At 38.7% G+C, this 17,747-nt stretch overlaps 1 protein-coding gene across 1 annotated transcript in view; it reads right to left on the reverse strand.

Annotated features, from left to right (window-relative positions):
- Positions 1–3,488: 3,488 nt before the first annotated feature.
- NDNF (neuron derived neurotrophic factor) overlaps positions 3,489–17,747 on the reverse strand; it is a 29,011-nt gene continuing 14,752 nt past the window's right edge. The window contains exons 2-4 of the mRNA XM_044270867.1: positions 9,063–9,251; positions 8,063–8,187; positions 3,489–7,138 (exon numbers count right to left, since the gene is read on the reverse strand). Of these exons, the coding sequence (XP_044126802.1) occupies positions 5,739–7,138; positions 8,063–8,187; positions 9,063–9,250 (1,713 nt within the window). The 5' untranslated portion in view covers position 9,251 and the 3' untranslated portion in view covers positions 3,489–5,738. The remainder of the gene's footprint in view (positions 7,139–8,062; positions 8,188–9,062; positions 9,252–17,747) is intronic.

Raw genomic sequence — 17,747 nt, forward strand, 5'->3', positions numbered from 1 at the left:
TCATAATAAGATTTTAGGCTACTTTCACATTAGTGGGTGAACAGCCTCCCGGATCTGTACATGTTGTAGTTTTATAGTTTTATTCTGGCCGCCTCTCAGCATGTTTGCCGTGGACCTCTGGCCCACCCCCATTATAGTAAGTGTGGCCGGAGCGGACTTCCAGCGGCACACGTGCACTAGTGGAAGGAGAATTGACTTGCAGATCTCTTTTCCAGAGAAGTATTATGTGTGCCTTTAATAGTATTTTTGATTTGGGTACAATTGATTTGTATCTGAAACGTATTTTAAGAAATTCACTCATCTCTACCCTTAACCCTTACTTCATCAGGGAATTCCCAGTCACTGGATTGACCATGGTGAGGTGGTTTTGCATTTGTTGAGCTCTAGCCTAAATGTCTTGTATCATCCAAACACTTATTCAAAACCAAATTCAATATATTGAATGCTCGTTGGATCCCACTGGATATGTTTCCTTAAGAATTTTACAGTAGAAAGGGAGACATAACATTTCTGTATTCTTCACTATAGGAGGAAGTGCCACACAGCTAATACATGTATCTAGACAGTAATACAGAAAAATAATAATAAAGGGAAAATAAGACAAAACATTAGTATGGAGCCCCATTAATGTTTTGAAGAATCCAGATACTTTTCTGATCTTCGCACAACTGTTCGTTTCAGGGTTGTCGTCTGTTGGTCTACAGCTAATTACTTAATCAATTCATAATCAGGTTAACCCAAAAATGGCCCCCAAACCCTGCTGACATTCTGCACTGAGACATCCAGTGCTGCAGATAAACTGCATTCTTCATTCCTCTGCAATCAGTTTCTAAACAGAATTGCTGGCTTGCAGGACTCTGTTTCCGTGCGGTGTCATGACACAGATAACATGACATAGCACTGAGATTTTAATATCACTGGAAGCCATAAATGTCATACAATAGGTGCTTAATAGAGTTCGATTTCTTTTGTGTCCAGTAACAAGGGACATGCCCTTCCCTCTTATCGTTCTTTGATTATGGAGTATGTTGATAACATTTGACCTCTTTTTTTCCCTTTCTTTCCAGTTTCTGCTGGCATTTTTGTTTTATTCCCACCCACACAAAGTTCAAAGCAAGAGCCACACAGATGTACATTCTACAATGGTCTATGGAGTGTAAATGAGCCAGAAGAGGGATATTGTTTGAGTACTGCAGCTATGATAGAGAAGTGATTGGTTGAGAATAAGACACAAGGAATTAATGGGGGGAACTTTAATAACATATTATACTGATCTGTGAAAATGAAAACATAAATTTTTTTGTGATAAAGGATTTTAAGGATTTCAGTAACATTTTGTTTAAAGAAAATTTAAAGACCCCTCTAAAGAGCCCCTACCAGCTCTCCTAACGTGCCTGTTTTAAATAATTCTCCATTAAATGATAATTCTAAAGCATGTTTTTATATCTCTGAGGAGCTGTTACTCTTCTTGGACAATTCTGAATACATTTGCAACTGGGTGTTAAGAGTTGGGGGGGGGGGGGGGGTCCCTGCACAGTCTGACACTCAGTGCTGGCAGTACCAGACTTATCAGACTGTGTAGGGACACACTTCTTTGGAGTATGGTGGCACCTAGTTATCAATTTATTTAAAAAATCCAGCATGAATGGCACACCATAGTGTCTTAAGAAAAGATGCTCCAGCATTCATATGATAAAAATAAGTATTTACAGGCATACTAGTTTTGGGTTCTCTTCAACCTCTTCATTATTTTTTAGTAGTTTTTTTTGCAAATTAGCGCACATGGAAGTTTAATGATCTGGCAATTATATGGAACGATTGGTTCATTTCCAAGCACAGCGCTGGCCATTGGATAGTGGCAGTGTTTGGTACTGCAGCTCAGCCTCATTCACTTGAGTGGGGCCGAGCTGCACCTGGGCCATTTGACCAATGAACATAATACACTGGTAGAGATGAGCAAAGTATTAAAAAATTTGATTTGGTTGCTTCGCCGAATTTTACAACAAATGTGCTTTGTGAAGAAATACTTTGTCATGAAGTGCATTTCTTTGTAAGTAGTGGGTGCAATGACAGGGAGGGACAATTGCCACACTCCCCATCATTGTACCTATCAGATGCCACATTCATACATCATCGTGACATCTGATATAAATAAAAGACTGTAAAATAAAATTTTAAAAAATTAAAACGTACGTGATCCATTTGCGCGCGACAGGCCACCCGACGCCATCTTGATTGAAGCTCTGACTTACCTGCTGGCTGCTGCGCTGTCTGTGTCCGGCCGGGAGCTCCTCCTACTGGTAAGTGACAGGTATGTGCAGCGCATTGCTTAATTATCTGTCACTTACCAGTAGGAGGAGCTCCCGGCCGGTCACAGACAGCGCAGCAGCCAGCAGGTAAGTATGATGCTTCTAATATTGCTAAGTAACCATGGCAACCAGGACTGCAGTAGCGTCCTGGTTGCCATGGTTACCGATCGGAGCCCCAGCGGTTAAACTGGGACTCTGATTGGAACTCTCCGCTGCCACCAATGATCGGGGGGGGGGGGGTAGAGGGGAGGCCGCACACTGTGCCCCCAATAATATAAATACAATAGAGGGAGGGCTGCACACTGGCCACCAATGATATAAATACAATAGAGGGAGGGAGGGGGGCGGGGGGGCTGCACTGGCCACCAATGAAATTGAAACTGGGGAGGGAGGGGGGTCTGCCCCCTGCTGCCTGGCAGCCCCAGATCTCTTATAGGGGGCTATGATACGCACAATTAACCCCTTAAAGTGCGGCACCTGAGGGGTTAATTGTACGGATCACAGCCCCCTGTAAGAGATCGGGTGCTGCCAGGCAGCAGGGGGCAGTCATGTACACAGTTCGTAGTATATTCTAACTAGAAGCGTCCCCATCACCATGGGAACGCCTCTTTGTTAGACTATACTGTTGGATCTGAGTTTTCACAAAGTGAAAACTCAGCTCTGAAAAAGCTTTTATGCAGACAGATCTTCGGATTCGTCTGTATGAAAGTAACCTACGGCCACGGATCACGGACACGGATGCCAATCTTGTGTGCATCTGTGTTTTTTCACGGACCCATTGACTTGAATGGGTCCGTGAACCGTTGTCCGTCAAAAAAATAGGACAGGTCCTATTTTTTTGACGGACAGGATACACGGATCACGGAGGCGGATGACAAGTGGTGCATTTTCCGAGTTTTCAACTGACCCATTGAAAGTCAATGGATCCGCAGAAAATCACGGAAAACGGAACAACGGCCACAGGTGCACACAACGGTCGTGTGCATGAGGCCTAATGCAAATTAACATATTATATAATGTATATAGGTTCTGTCCGGCATGTCATTATTAGTGGCAGCAATATGGGGTCTGATGTCAAGTCAATGGTGGTTAGTCCCAAATATACCTGCTGCATTGGGTCCAAGACAGCTAAGCACCCATAGATTTTTTATTAATATATGAATAAAATATTAAACACTATAAATAAATGTATCATTTATTTTACATCTTTGAAATATGAGAACCTTGTAATCATACATTTTTTACACAAGTAGCAAGTACAAAAAGAAAAAAGACAAACATAAAAAGTAAGAAATGAATACAAAGATAGTAACATTTGTGCAGAAATACTTTAAGATTGTTTAACTGACTAGCAGGTACACTGACGCTGCCCCTGGAGCTCAGATATTTGTCGATGAATCCTACCGACAATATCATGATTATGGTGGATCACAGACTCGATATCAGATGTTGGTTGGAGGGAATAAATTGCAGTGGTTTTCTTTCATTGCTTCTTTTGCTGCCTACATCTTCACATCTCCATAGAATTAACATGCTTTCCTGTTAATGGAGAATCAGCCATTTAAGGGGCTGTTCACGTCATTTTTTTTATCCCACGTTAACATATACATTGAGAAAAATGGTGCAAGGGTGATGTATGCTACACTTTTCATTCCTGAAAAAAAAACATACACATTAATTTATCCTTTTTTTTTTTTACAATGGAGTCTTATGGTAACACATTAACAGATACCATTTTTTGGCCTCCATCTGAGGCATCTGACATCATGCGTGTACTTTAACGTGGGACAAAACATGATGTGAACACAGTCCTAGTACATCTATGGTCACTTTCATTATTTGAAGAAATTAGCAAATTGATTTAGTAGAATCAGAATTTCTTCCAATTAATTTGGGTAGAATTTTTCCAAAGAAAGAGAGAGATTGATTTTTGAGGCATTAAAAGCACAATCAGTTTGTACCAGAATCAAGCTCAATTCAGAATAATCGGATTGACACTAATTTTAGGATGTTTGCACTAATTTACCTATGTTTAATTTATTCCAAGCATCTATATAATGTTCTCACCATTTACCAACGGTAGCTGAGAGAAAGGACTCTTGCCCATAGTACCAGTAGGCCACACTGGTGTGGTCAGAGTGTGTAGATGGAGGGCTAGGGCAGTAAGCTCGCTAGGCCTGTGGTTTATTTAACTCTACAGTGTTAAAACCATTTATAAATTACCTATCACTCATCTACTCCCACTTTTATGTTGCAGAGTAATTTTATGGTGTTGGGTGCTCCATTCTACATGATGCCTTCTGTGTATATAGAATAATACAAAATACTGCTGTTGAGTGATACAATGTAACACCAATGTTCAGCCAGTTTCTGTACTACCTATTGAAAGAAATACAATGCCTCTCATTAATAACATCTTGTCATCACAATACCACCTTGAAAAGGTTGAACCGCTTAGTTGTGTGGATTAGACTACAAAGTGCTGTCAGTTTCTGTGTGTTTTATGTCTTTTTTTATGCTACCCTTTACACCGGGTGGCCCTTTTCAATCTGTTTCTTTTAGACCAACCACAATACAAATGTCTGTCTTCTACTCTGTTTGATCCATAGTCTAGTTTCTTCTTGATAAGTGATTTCTTTACAATTATACTGTATAATATAACTATATTATAGATTTATATATTTTGCACACAAAATGGCATACTACAATAAAACTGATGAATGTTTGAATACCAAGTTTCAGTCTTAATTTTGATTTAGTGTGTCAGACACTGGGTAAACAAAAGAAATATATAATCTTGTACTTTTAATTTTTTATGTACATGAATATATGTTTGACAACTTTATACATACAATACATATTTAAAAAATAAACCTGTCTAGTAGGAATGTACAATAGCCAAGGATTTAACAAGAAAATGAAAGCTCCAGTTAATACTTAGGATCAATCTGTAGTTATCAGGAAATGAGTTTGCAGTTTACAGTTATAGAACATAAACATTTTAGACAAGACTTTATAAAATAATTTACAGATAGTCTATTATCTCTAGATTTATGTGAGTATGAATAAAGCCACAGGACTTGCCTCGGCCGCGTATTTAGTAAAATAATTTAGAAGCAGTTCATGCACTGTGTGATGCAACTGAAATTGTCTCTTCTTTTTTTCTCCATTATCTACTATTATTACTTCATCTACCGAGAGTCTGATATTGTGCCTTAGACATGATATTTGTCTCTCCAAAAATTCCAGAGAAGCAGCAGGATATCCACTTACAAGCAACCACTTCAATATGTAAACAGAAGTATACAAGTTGATACCATTCTACACCACTTTAGGTATTGTGTACTTGACAGGTTACAAGCTCTCTACTGCACAAGTAGTCAGTATGACCATCATAGCATATGTTTCACATACAAGTTCACATGGATTCTAACAGAACTTTCTTGTCTTTACGACTTTGCTTTGATATTTGACTGAATGGCCTCCATGACCCATGACATAGACATCCAACATATAAGACTTCCCAGCCTCAAGGCCTTTTATTGTCTCTGTGGTGACTGCTTTATGCAGGTTCTGACTGTAGAAGTATTTGCAGAGGACTTTATCTGATTTCTTTCTCGTGTCAGGACCCAAACACTGGTTTTGTTCTCGCTTCTTTTGCTCTTCACCATAGTCATCATCCACCTCCTTTTTATAAACACAATACTTATTTCTTTCTTGTGTTCCCAACCACGCTATTGTGACTGAGGAGCATGTGCGTAATTTGTCAAAAGCCTTGATTCTTGTATCTTCAGGCAGAGAAGGAAAAGGTTGTTTGTTGAACTTTGAAGTCGCTAATATCTTAAGCATAGAGGCACCCTTTTTGCTTCCTTTAAGCCTGATCAGATATTTAGCTTTAGGTTTTCCTCTCAGTTGAAACTGACGTACACCTTCCACATTCTGTGATAAAAGTAGTTTTCCATCCCGTCTGACCTGGATTTGGATTGCATCCAAGCATGAATGAATTGAAAAGGTGACTTTTTGATGAGATGAAACTGGAGCAAATCTTAAGAATTTAGCACCCTTTCTCTTTATGAACACATCAGTAACTTTTCCATCCTTCAGCTCCACTGTTTTTTGCTTGGCTTCTTCTTTGGTTTTAGCAAATGTTCCAACATAAGCAGTGCTCATATTTGTAGCAGAGTTAACGGCAAACACATCAAAGTAGTACTGAGTATCAGGTTTCAGATCTGACACCGTAAATATATTTTTGCTTCCAATGCAAACCTTTTGAAGATCATCTTTTGGTCTTGCGGTCATCTGACGGACCAATTTTGTGGATAAAGTCTTTGACATGAAATTTCGATCTTTACTGGCATCATTTTCTGAAGAAAACCCAAAATGAGCAAAGTCAAAGGGACTAAAGTCTAATCCTGGTTTAGGGGCCATCATAAAAGCATCATCAGTGTTTATTTTGGCTTCAACTGCACAAAGACTTTTGAAGTTGTGTTCCTTGTTTATAACAACACAGTATTGGATCGGCTGCTTTAATATGGAGGCTGTAGGTGTTGGCTTCCATGCCAGGGTGACTGTGGTCCTTCCAAGTGAGGTTACATCGACTCTTGGATCATATGGTAATTCTGGGTAAGGCTGATCAGATTCTGGTGTTGTTGTGGCATAAACTTTAAAATGTGTGTCCTTTTCTGTTGAAATTAAATCCAGTTGATACAACCCAGATGGTGAATTTGTAGATACAAAGTATTCCACGTCATTTCCTCTATAAGAGAACAATTCGGTGCCTTCTTCATTCATAATCTGCTGCTTTTGCTGCTCTAGTGGTTCAGGCTCACCTGCAAAACCAGACATAGGAAAATAGATCAGGGTACGTGTTGTTACAAAGAAATGCAAGTCTGCAATTTAAATACCTGACCTTGCTTAATTATCATAACTCCTGAACTCAACATCTGCTTGAAATCTTAAATCAGCAGTGAAAAAAATAAAAATCTAACTATGCTCAGAGGAAAAAGTTGACTGTACATCAAAAAATGACAGGACCATGTAGGTCGGAAAACCAAACATAATGAAGTCTTGGTTTTTCTTTAGTGGCATACACCATATAATCCTCTAGAAAACAATTTAGAGATGTTGCAACTCTGTATTAGATACTTTATGCTGATAGTATGGAAATTTATATTACTGGAAATCTATAGGTTTGTTATAATGCAATATCATTTTCATACATTTACAACTTTTATTCATAGCTATCCTATTGTTTTATAACCACCAAAAAGTTAATATCCCTATAGCAACATTGATGATGTTTAAAGGTTTTCCGCGAGTACAAGATTAATGACCTATCCTCAGTATAGGACATCGATAACTGATCTGATTGGTGGGGGTCTGACTCTTGACACCAATCAGCTCCAGTGATAGCTGCAGCCTCTTCATAGGCAAGTGATGCCACATTTTTCAATCACATAGTCTACATGAAGCTCAGGCTGATTCAAGTGAATAGGCCTGGGCTAAAATAAGAAACTGTGCATGGTAGGTTTGTGAGAAGGCTGCAGCACTCACAAAAAGGCTACAGCAAGGCGGCCTCTTCAAACAGTTGATCGGATATTGATGACCTATCCTGAAATCATCAAAATTGTACTGCCAGAAAACCTTTTTATACTCAAATCTTGGATTTTAAACCCCAGAAAGACTCTGTTCAGATGTGGGTAATTCAAACTCAACATGGTAGAAAATAAGCCTATAGAATAACTGGTTATTACCTGATCCTTCCCCACTAGCCTCCTCAGGTAATTCTTGCAGAGTAAGCTTCCACTCTAGAGGTGCATCACACGGTGTCACAATGACTGAGAGAGGAGTGCTATCTTCTTCTACCACAAAGAAATACCTAAAATGAAAGTAAAGAACATGTTGCTGACATTAATGAAAAACACACCATAAGTCATTAGGATCTAGAATTCCTTTGTTACTTAATGTTTTCCCAACAAAATAAACCACATAAATATTGGTGTCATATAAGAATCACAATCAGATGCCTTAAAGGGATTTTTCAGCTGTGTCCATGGGTTGCCCAACCACTTGTCAAAACAAGGGACTTCTAATACTTGGGTGGTTCCACTTGTGGGACCCCCGCTTCCTTGTCAAACTTCAATGTTTATGCTAGCTTTCCTGCAGCTGGGAAAACAATAGTAGGCTGTCAAGATTAGACACTATGGTATTGTGGTGTTATTGACATACTAAACAAAACAGGAAAGGAGATAGGTAGAAAGATAGATAGATAGATCTAGATTACAGAAGATTGTAGAACACATTGATGATTGATAGATAGATAGATTGATAGATAGATAGATAGATAGATAGGTAGGAGATAGATAGATAGATAGATAGATAGATAGATAGATAGGAGATAGATAGATAGGTAGGAGATAGATAGATAGATAGATAGATAGATAGATAGATAGATCTAGATTACAGAAGATTGTAGAACATATTGATGATTGATAGATAGATAGATAGATAGATTGATAAATAGATATTACAGATGATTGTAGATTATATAGATTACAGATAGATAGATAGATAGATAGATAGATAATAGACAGATTTTAGATAGATAGATAGATAGATAGATAGAGATGGATAGTTTTAAAGCACTTTTGATTCGATTACATCACTTCGTCCCCGAATGAAATTTCTTGACTGATTCTGACAAATCAGACCAAAACAAAAATTTGGGGAAATTCGCTTATCTCTAATAGATACCTTTTGGGGTTATCTCTAAATAGAAAACCGCTGATCTCAGCTCCATCAGGAATCACAGATGAATCATGGAACAGGGCCTTATCTTTAATCTGCATCTGGAACAGTTCTTCATCTCTTGTTGGCAGTTTTTGGCCTTTCGAACAAACCGGCAACAGGATAAACGCGATATACCAGTGAGACAGCAACATCCTGAGGAGACAACAGAATAACATAAGAATCGTATTTTTTTGTAAAATATTTAATAAAAAGCCAGTTCAACTATTTATTTTAGATGCAAATTGCTACTTTGTCAAATACGTGTTAGATTGTAAGCTCTTGTGAACAGGGTCATCACTCCTATTGTGTGAATTATTGATCAGTTTGTAACATTGTAATGTATGATTTTGTCTGTACATGTAACTTCTGATTTATAAAGTGATGCCAAATATGTTAGCATTAAATAAAGAGTTCTCATTATTAGATTTAATATTATGGAGAAGCTACATAGAAATAATAAAATATTATCAATCACCACAAACACAACCCATCAGTTTTCTGCTAGCAAATTTCGTAGCTTGTCTTCCCAAGGCCTATGTGAAATACATTGATGATGCAAAGAACAAATTGCTCTGTCACGAGTAACACTCCACCCTTACTCCATATTGGAGACACTTCAGCCACTGACATGTATGATAAAGGAGGGAGCTGGCCATGCACAACCTGGACGTAACTCAAGAATCACTTGACCGAGGCTGAGTACCAGCAGCTTCTTGTACCCTAGAGCTATATTAACCCTCACAATGTAATTACATGGCTACATCCAGCAGAGTCACCACTTCAGCTACACTGAAAATATACGGAAAAACATGACTTTTTTTCTGTATGTTGGTGGGGACATTGGAGTCAGACTCTCTTAAACTTGCACCATGCTTCACATTTCTCCTTCTCTCTTATAAAGATAGATGCATAGATGCACATGTCATCATCAAACTACCAAAGCGCCATATTGCTTAAGGGCAAGCAGCCCATCTTCAGACGCGGTACCATTCTTAGCCCTGGATAAAGGCCTGGATTGCGTTCACTGTTGACACTTAGACTTCTGTTGCCTGGTCCTGCTTTCTTAGATAGATAGATAGATAAATATAGGTTTGATTAAAGGGGTAATTACAGCTTTAGCAGGCAGCTGGGGCTAAGCTTGAAGTCAGCTGTTCAGATGTAGTTACATCATTCCCTTTTGAGGGAAGTAAATCATGGTTGAAGCTTTCTGATGTCTAATCCTTCTATGCGGTTCTTTCTGCAGAAAGACAACCAGGTGGGAGACTCGTTCCTGACTATGAAATGGGGCTATATGAATACTAGTTAAACCCTTGGGTTAGATGATGACTTCAAATACATATAATTTATTGTACATCCAGTATCCATTGGGTTGCATTGTTGTATGCTGTATGTGAGTCATGTGGCCATGACATTTCATTGTCCCAACACATAAGAGACTTGTACAATGAATAGCCCTTAGATAAATGCAGGAAGTATAAAATAGTTTTACTGCATGAATCCACCTTATTAAATAGACACATATTTGATTATAGGATTACTCAGACCAAAACCTCACTCCCTAAATTCTTTGGATGAATAATCCACTTAAAAGACTAACAATTTAGTATAATGAAGAAGCAATTTCTGCATCATTTTCACTCAGTTTTTTTTATCTTTATCATTTTTATGACAACTGTAATATCCATTTATTTATAATATATAACCTCCTTAAAATGTAGTCTTAACCCACGAAAATTCATTTTGAAACATACGTCTCAAAGTAATTTATAAAAAACGTCGCTCTAAGCACAGAGCACTGTACTCGGCTGTCTCTGCCAGTTGCAAAGCACATGTGTGACCTGCTACGCTGTTCACTTTTGGGAGCCCCATAGGGTATGGAGCCTCAGTTCTTGTGATTGGTGGGGGTTCCAGCAGTTGGACCCCCACCGGTCTAATAGTTATCCCCTATCCTGTGGATACGGAAGTTCAAATAATTTCAATACCTCTTTAAGTTTTAAGATGATGATTGCTGCATCAGTAAGAAAAGTATTAGTAAATATTTCAGCATTATATAAATGAGCATAATAAATAAATAAATAAATATTTTATGTAGAGGTTTCATGAAAGTCTATGTGGTTACTTTAGTAAGGTCATCTGTTTTAACTGTAGCAGTAGTAGTAAAAAAGTAGTATTATTTGAGACCACCAATGGATTATCAGCTATTTGAAAAGTCTTTGAGGAGGATTTGATGGTCATTAATAGCATGGCTTGCAGCAGGGAGGACACTCTGCCCGGTAAGGAGCAGCATCATTGCTTAAAGCGGTTGTCCCATGAAAAAAATATTCTACAGTTTTCAAACCAGCAGCTGGAGCTGAATACTTTTGTAATTTTATATAATAAATATAATTTATTAGCCTAGCCAGTGAGTTATTCAATAAAATCTGTGTATCTGTATAGGGTCCACCGCTACCTTTGTCCTGGCCGCACATGCTCAGTTTCATCCTTCAACTTCCTCCTGAGCTGTGATAGGGAGAGCATGGACACGCCCCCATAGCTGCAGCAGAGAAGACACTCCCCTTGTGTTGTCAGCTTGATATAAATCTAGCAGAGCAATGAATAAGGAGATCTCTGGATCCATGTGAGGTACAGGGCTGGTTCTAGCTTTGTTAGAAAGAAATTGCCATGTACTATATGATGTCTGATTTTCATTTTTTACTTTGGTCATGGGATATCCCCTTTAATTTGGACATTTACAAATCCTGACAGCGATAACAGTGCTGGTTTAATGAAAGTTTTATCATTGACTATCTTCTTCAATCACAAAGGCCAATTATGATCAGCTAGAAACGAGTGAATTATAAAAATGTGTTCCAGTATAAATGAAGTTTTAGCCCTAGACCATGTGCACAGTATTTTAAAAAGTTAAAAAACATACATCCCAGTTTTGCCTCTTGCAACTCTATGGGTCCTCTTTCATTTGGCCAGTCTGTCATAGATGACAAATGTTGAGTTTACCAGCTGTCTTAGAAACATACAAAAGACCCACCTGGGGTATATTTAACCAAAGCTTCCACAGACAGAATGCACACTGAAGCCGTCAGGTGAATTACGCTTTTTTTTTTTTTGCTCCTATGTGCCTGCATAATAACTGTGATATCTGTCAGCCAGTAGATCATTTTGACAAATTGGAGATACTTCAAGATTCTGGAGATGACAGCTGGAGATGAAAAGAAGTGGTGGCACACAGTACTTCTAAAGTACTTAGCACTGCACTTAAGCATTAAAATAAACTAATTGTTTGGTTGTTATAAGTTTCCTTTAAACAGAGTCTTTCAACATTTTTTACTATGAAAAACAGTTTGACAGCACTGTGTAGGAGATGAGGAGAGCAGGAAAAACGTACCTTTTGTGGAGATTTTATTATCAGGAGAAGTGTGAATATAAAGTTTTATACTACAAGGCACTGATACGGCAAGGAGGTGGAGCTTCTCTGCACTGAGTTGCTACATAGCTCCTCCCCTCCTCTCTCACTGACAGCTGTAGTGGTATCTTGGTTGGATGCTACAGCTGCCACTCAGACCACAGGGGAGGGGTTGTGAAGCAGCTTATTACAGAGAGCACTTTTGCTTGGAGAACCGCCTACTGAATACTTACAGAAGAGAACCTGGCAGTGTAAAAGTTCATATTCACACTGCCCCCAATAATAAAATCTCTGTAAAAGGTATATTACACCTGCTCTCCCTGGCAGGTATAGCACTGTCACTGCTGACACACTCCTTTTAATAGACATTCCAAATCACAAATTGAGTCTTGCAATAATTTCTAAGGTAGTAAAACTACTAGCAAAAGCCACACTCAAAGATAACAAAAGATAAGTCTACTGATCTCAATAAACAGCATGTAAATCATAAACTCTTTAAAATGTCTCATATGGGGAAAGTGGTAACATCTTATTTTTCCAGAGGCCTGTTATTCCCCCTTTCCTGACTGCAGGGTCTCTGTAAATATTACTATAAATATCTATCTAGTACAATACAGTAAGGATACATGCACAAGACCATATTTTGGGTCTGTGTCTGATCAGCCTTTTTTTGCAAATCGCACAAGGATCCATTCATTTTTATGGGTCCACCAAAAATACAGGCAACACACGTAACAAAATATAGAACAGTTCCTATTCTTGTCATTTTGCAGGCAAGAGTAACCAGTTCTAGTTAAGGGAGTGAGAAAATTGTTGCATGCACATGGACAGTATCCCAATTTTTTCAATCAGCGATTTGCGGACTACAGATACGGTCATGTGCCATTTAGTCTAGAACTAGAAGACAAGGAGGAGAGTAGGTGGGAGATGAAGCTGCAGATTTTAACCCAGAGGAGATATCTCATTGGCTTGGAGCACACATCACAGCTCTTACATCATACCAGTTCATTCACCAAGCATAGAGCCTGGAAATACGCATTTACAGACACCAGCAAAAGAAAATGAAATAAATTATGAACACAATGCCCAAGATTTCTGACTGTACTACACCTACGACATAGATAGATAGATAGATAGAGTTTGTTTTACGTCAACTCTAATCTCTAAAGCCATGTAAGAAGGTCATTTGTACTGTGGGAATATTTCCAGAAACTGATAAAGCATAGCAGCGTTAATCCACTGACTCTTATTATGCTCCTTTTAAATAATCAGTCATATCTCAAGTAGTGAAGCAGAACTGCATGACTGTGGCAAAGCTTTCCCTTTCTTGTCATCGTTAAACGACTCGTGATGTTTCCTATATGAGCTGTAGAGCTTCATTACAGGGTATGATATTCTTTGCAGGGATTTCAGCATCCTCTGCAATGTCAGATGTCCTTATATTTCCATTGCATAGTATATGACAGAACTCCATAATCCTCTTTTATACGGGAGGTCTAATTAACAGAATGAAGAAAAAACATTCAGCGCCTGTCTGGTCATTATGCCTTAGGATTTTTCTCTACATTTTTTGATCCGGATTAAAGACAAAAAAAAATATTAAATAGGCTTGATTTACAAGACACAAAATGAATACTGATAGGCTGAGGTTCTTAAGTAAACACTGCTGGGCAAGCAAAACTTTTTCTATGTCTTTTTTTTAGGCACCATCATCCTTTTAGAAACAGCATACTTCAATTATTTGAATCATACAATATCTGCGGGTTGTCCCCCAAAAAATATTCTATCTTTTTTCCAACCAGCATGTGCATGAGAATATTTTTGTAATTGCATATAATAAAAAATTAAGTATAGCCACTAAACTATTCAATAAAAACTATCTATATAGCGCCACCTGCTGTTTACTGTTTTCCTTATTTCACCTTTTGCAATGTTGCTGAGGTGGTCGCACATGCTCAGTTCCAGCCATCAACAGCCACCATCAGGATCTACTACTGCAAACTGTGACAGTTACAGGGAGAGCTGCAGCAGAAAGGATACACCCCTGAGAAAGGGCACACCCCCTGAGAAAGGGCACACCCCCTAAGCTGCCAGCCTGAAATAAACCTAGTAGAGCATTTGAAGCAATGCATGGGGAAATCTCTAGAATTATGGCAGATGTAGGGCTGGGTCTTGCTTTGTTAGAAACTGATTGTCATGCAATATATAATGTCTGATTTTTATTCTTTAATTTAATCAGGGAATTACCTCTTTAAAGGGAGTGCACATTTTAAGTAGTCCCTTTTTTGCTACATGAGTCTCCAAATAACCATAGGCTATCCTGCTGATATAATCCTAAGTATTCAACTGTAGGAGATCATGACAGCAACCATTCAGCTTCCCACAGTGCTACCACAGGGCAAATGGAGCATGGCAGCGTGCCTAATGAAATCACTAGGCAGTCCCTATAATGTATGAACATGATGGGTCCTCAAGAGGTCTTCTTGAGGTACTGAATACCTTTATTGACTCAGAAAATTAGGTTATTTCCCCAGACATCTTCTGTCAGGGAAGAGTCGGGAAACTCTCATCCACTTTGATGGTCAGCCAGTCCCACTGACATTGTCAGGCATCTAATATTTATGGCCAGCTTAACGGTTGTCTGTAGGAGTGATCTGGACGCCTGGACATTAAAGGCCATGAGCCCTTTCCAATCACTATAGCCATGATACACTAGATGAAGGACATTTTTGCAGGCCCTTCACTTAAATGAGTGCTTTTAGTGCCCAAATAACTGTAATCCCTGCTCACAGTCTCTCAGGTACCATCCTAATGCTAAATTTTCAGTCCACCCCTGCCAACCGCAATCTCACATTGAGGAAACCTACACCCATACATGGTATGTAAGAAAGTACTACAACTACTACTATTTATGATGATGATAATCCCTAATTCATTTTTCCCTTCTCTATAGTTCTCCTTTACATTCCCCAAAAAAATCAAGCTATATGGTGTTTTCCACTGCTCGGGAGGATTTCAGTCAAAGGGAAACAAGGTCTAATATAAGGATCAACTTACCTAATAAAAGAAACCCAAAGTACTGTAATCTATTTTATGGGATCCCTGCACTGCAGCATGAGTTTACAGGACGATGTATTCAATGTTAAATATCCAGTCATGTGCACAACAACAAAAAAAATCTGTTTCCTGACGTATGCCAAAGCCATGGCTACAATAATAAAATCTAATGAAATGAAACTTAACTAAATTACCCTCCCTGCCTTGATCTGGATAAAACATTCACCACAGTGCTACATTGTCATCACGTTAAAGAGACGTGATTGTAAGTTATGGCCTCCAATTCATCTGGTAAAGCTGAGACAATGCATCTGGAACAAATAAAATTCAACGCTTAATTACAGGGAGCAGAGAGCCCAAGATTGGAGGTTAGCAAGCGGAATTTTAAGGACACTGCCTTCATTCTACACTGCCGCAAGCAGGACTGTGGAGGGTGCATGTCAGAAGCATTATAATTTATAATATATCCTTAAAGGGGATTTTCGGTTTGCATCAAAATCCTTTAAAGGATAAATGTCATATTTTTATTTTATTTGCTACTTTATTAGAGCTAGGCGTGTATGCCTGAGTTAGTCTGTCAATGATTGCTAAAAGATCTGTAATTACCTTATAATAACAGCTTTTATTAATGTCTCCTGTCCCTTTCCACTGCTCTCTTAAAAGACCGCTGCTAGGGCTCATCTGTCTTCCAACTTAATGTAAACAGAAGACAGAGAGGCGGTCCTTTACACTGCATGCCTGCATTAGGCTTTAGAGTGAGGTGGCGTGTCTTTCAGTAATCCAATCTGATTGGCTGGCAGGAAGCTGCTGGCTACAGCAAGTGTGTATGGGAAGTGAGGGAAAGCAGTTTTGGCCTCAGAGAACTGGCAGAGGAGCCATCTTGAGAAGATCCTCATATTGTAGGATTCCAGACAGCCGTAACTAACGGGAAAACTCAAGGAAAACAGTGGTATGTGAAGAAACTAAAGATTGCTTTATGCATAATGCTGCAGCAGCAGTAACATATGCTAAAATTGATTTTTTTTTAATGAAAACATGACAGTTATCCTGCAATTTTCTAATGTATTTCTTTTATCTTTATTGCTCCTATGTTCTGTTCTGGGCTGTGTTCACATGACAATGTTTATGTGGCTGTCTTATTTCCTGTGATGTTATATCCATGGGCGTGTCAGTGATTGGGGATTTTCTTTGTAACTAGCCGGGTGGGAGGAGCTATAGACTAGTTGGACATTGTTAGGGGCAGTGATAGGGGAGTGTCTATGTAACTAGCTGGATAGGAGGAGCTATAAACTAGCTGTTGTTAGGGGTGGTGCTCCAGGTGTGGCAGAGAAAGGAGAAGTGCATCATGGGTTTGGTTGGATACAGCAACAGGAAGTGCTACATACAGGATACCAGAGTGATTTGTGTACGTGTTGAAAGCGGGTCAGGAGAGTCCAAATTGAAAAAAATAAAAGGAAGATGTTCATGAGACAAGCAACTACATGAGTATATCCATAAAAAAAACATAGTAATCCCAGAAAACCCCTTTAAAGTTTATACTGCTAAGCAGCTTTCTCAAGACTCAAATTTAAACAGTGTTTTTGCTAAAAGAGTTTATAATTTGTAAGCCAGGCATTTAGCGATGTAATGAAGTCAGATGAATACAGTGTATCTCATACGGAGAGGAATTCCTTCTTCCAAATTCACTTTGCATTAGCTTGTGTCATAATCCGGTGCAAAAGAGCATTGAAGGACGTGCTTATTGTCTATCAGAACTCGTCCTGTCCAAATATCAGAGTCTAATAGGTCCCTTGCGCCAGCATCAACTGAACTGAATATGAATTGTAACATTATGTCAGTCTAACATTGATATGACTATGAAGTTTAGGCTCCAGTGCAAATCATATACTTAGACCTCCACCTAAATCACTATTGATGTAATGATGTGATAATGTAATGGATCTTTTCATGCTATCAATGTAACATTTTTAGTTTATAGATATACAGTTCCATCTAGAAGAACTACTTCTTTCTATCATGGTCTGCTGCCTGCAGTGCAGTTTACACGTTCAGGATTTGATGAGGATTTCAGTGAAGATGCCTCGTCCAATCTGCTAACATGCTGTGTTATACCCATTTTATACCCATGCAGTGGATAAAGTCTGCTGCACAGCAGAAAACATAGTCCGTGCTAAGAATCCTCTTCTCATGGA

The sequence above is a fragment of the Bufo gargarizans genome, chromosome 1 (assembly GCF_014858855.1).
Source record: "Bufo gargarizans isolate SCDJY-AF-19 chromosome 1, ASM1485885v1, whole genome shotgun sequence".
Taxonomy (NCBI): Eukaryota; Metazoa; Chordata; class Amphibia; order Anura; family Bufonidae; genus Bufo; species Bufo gargarizans.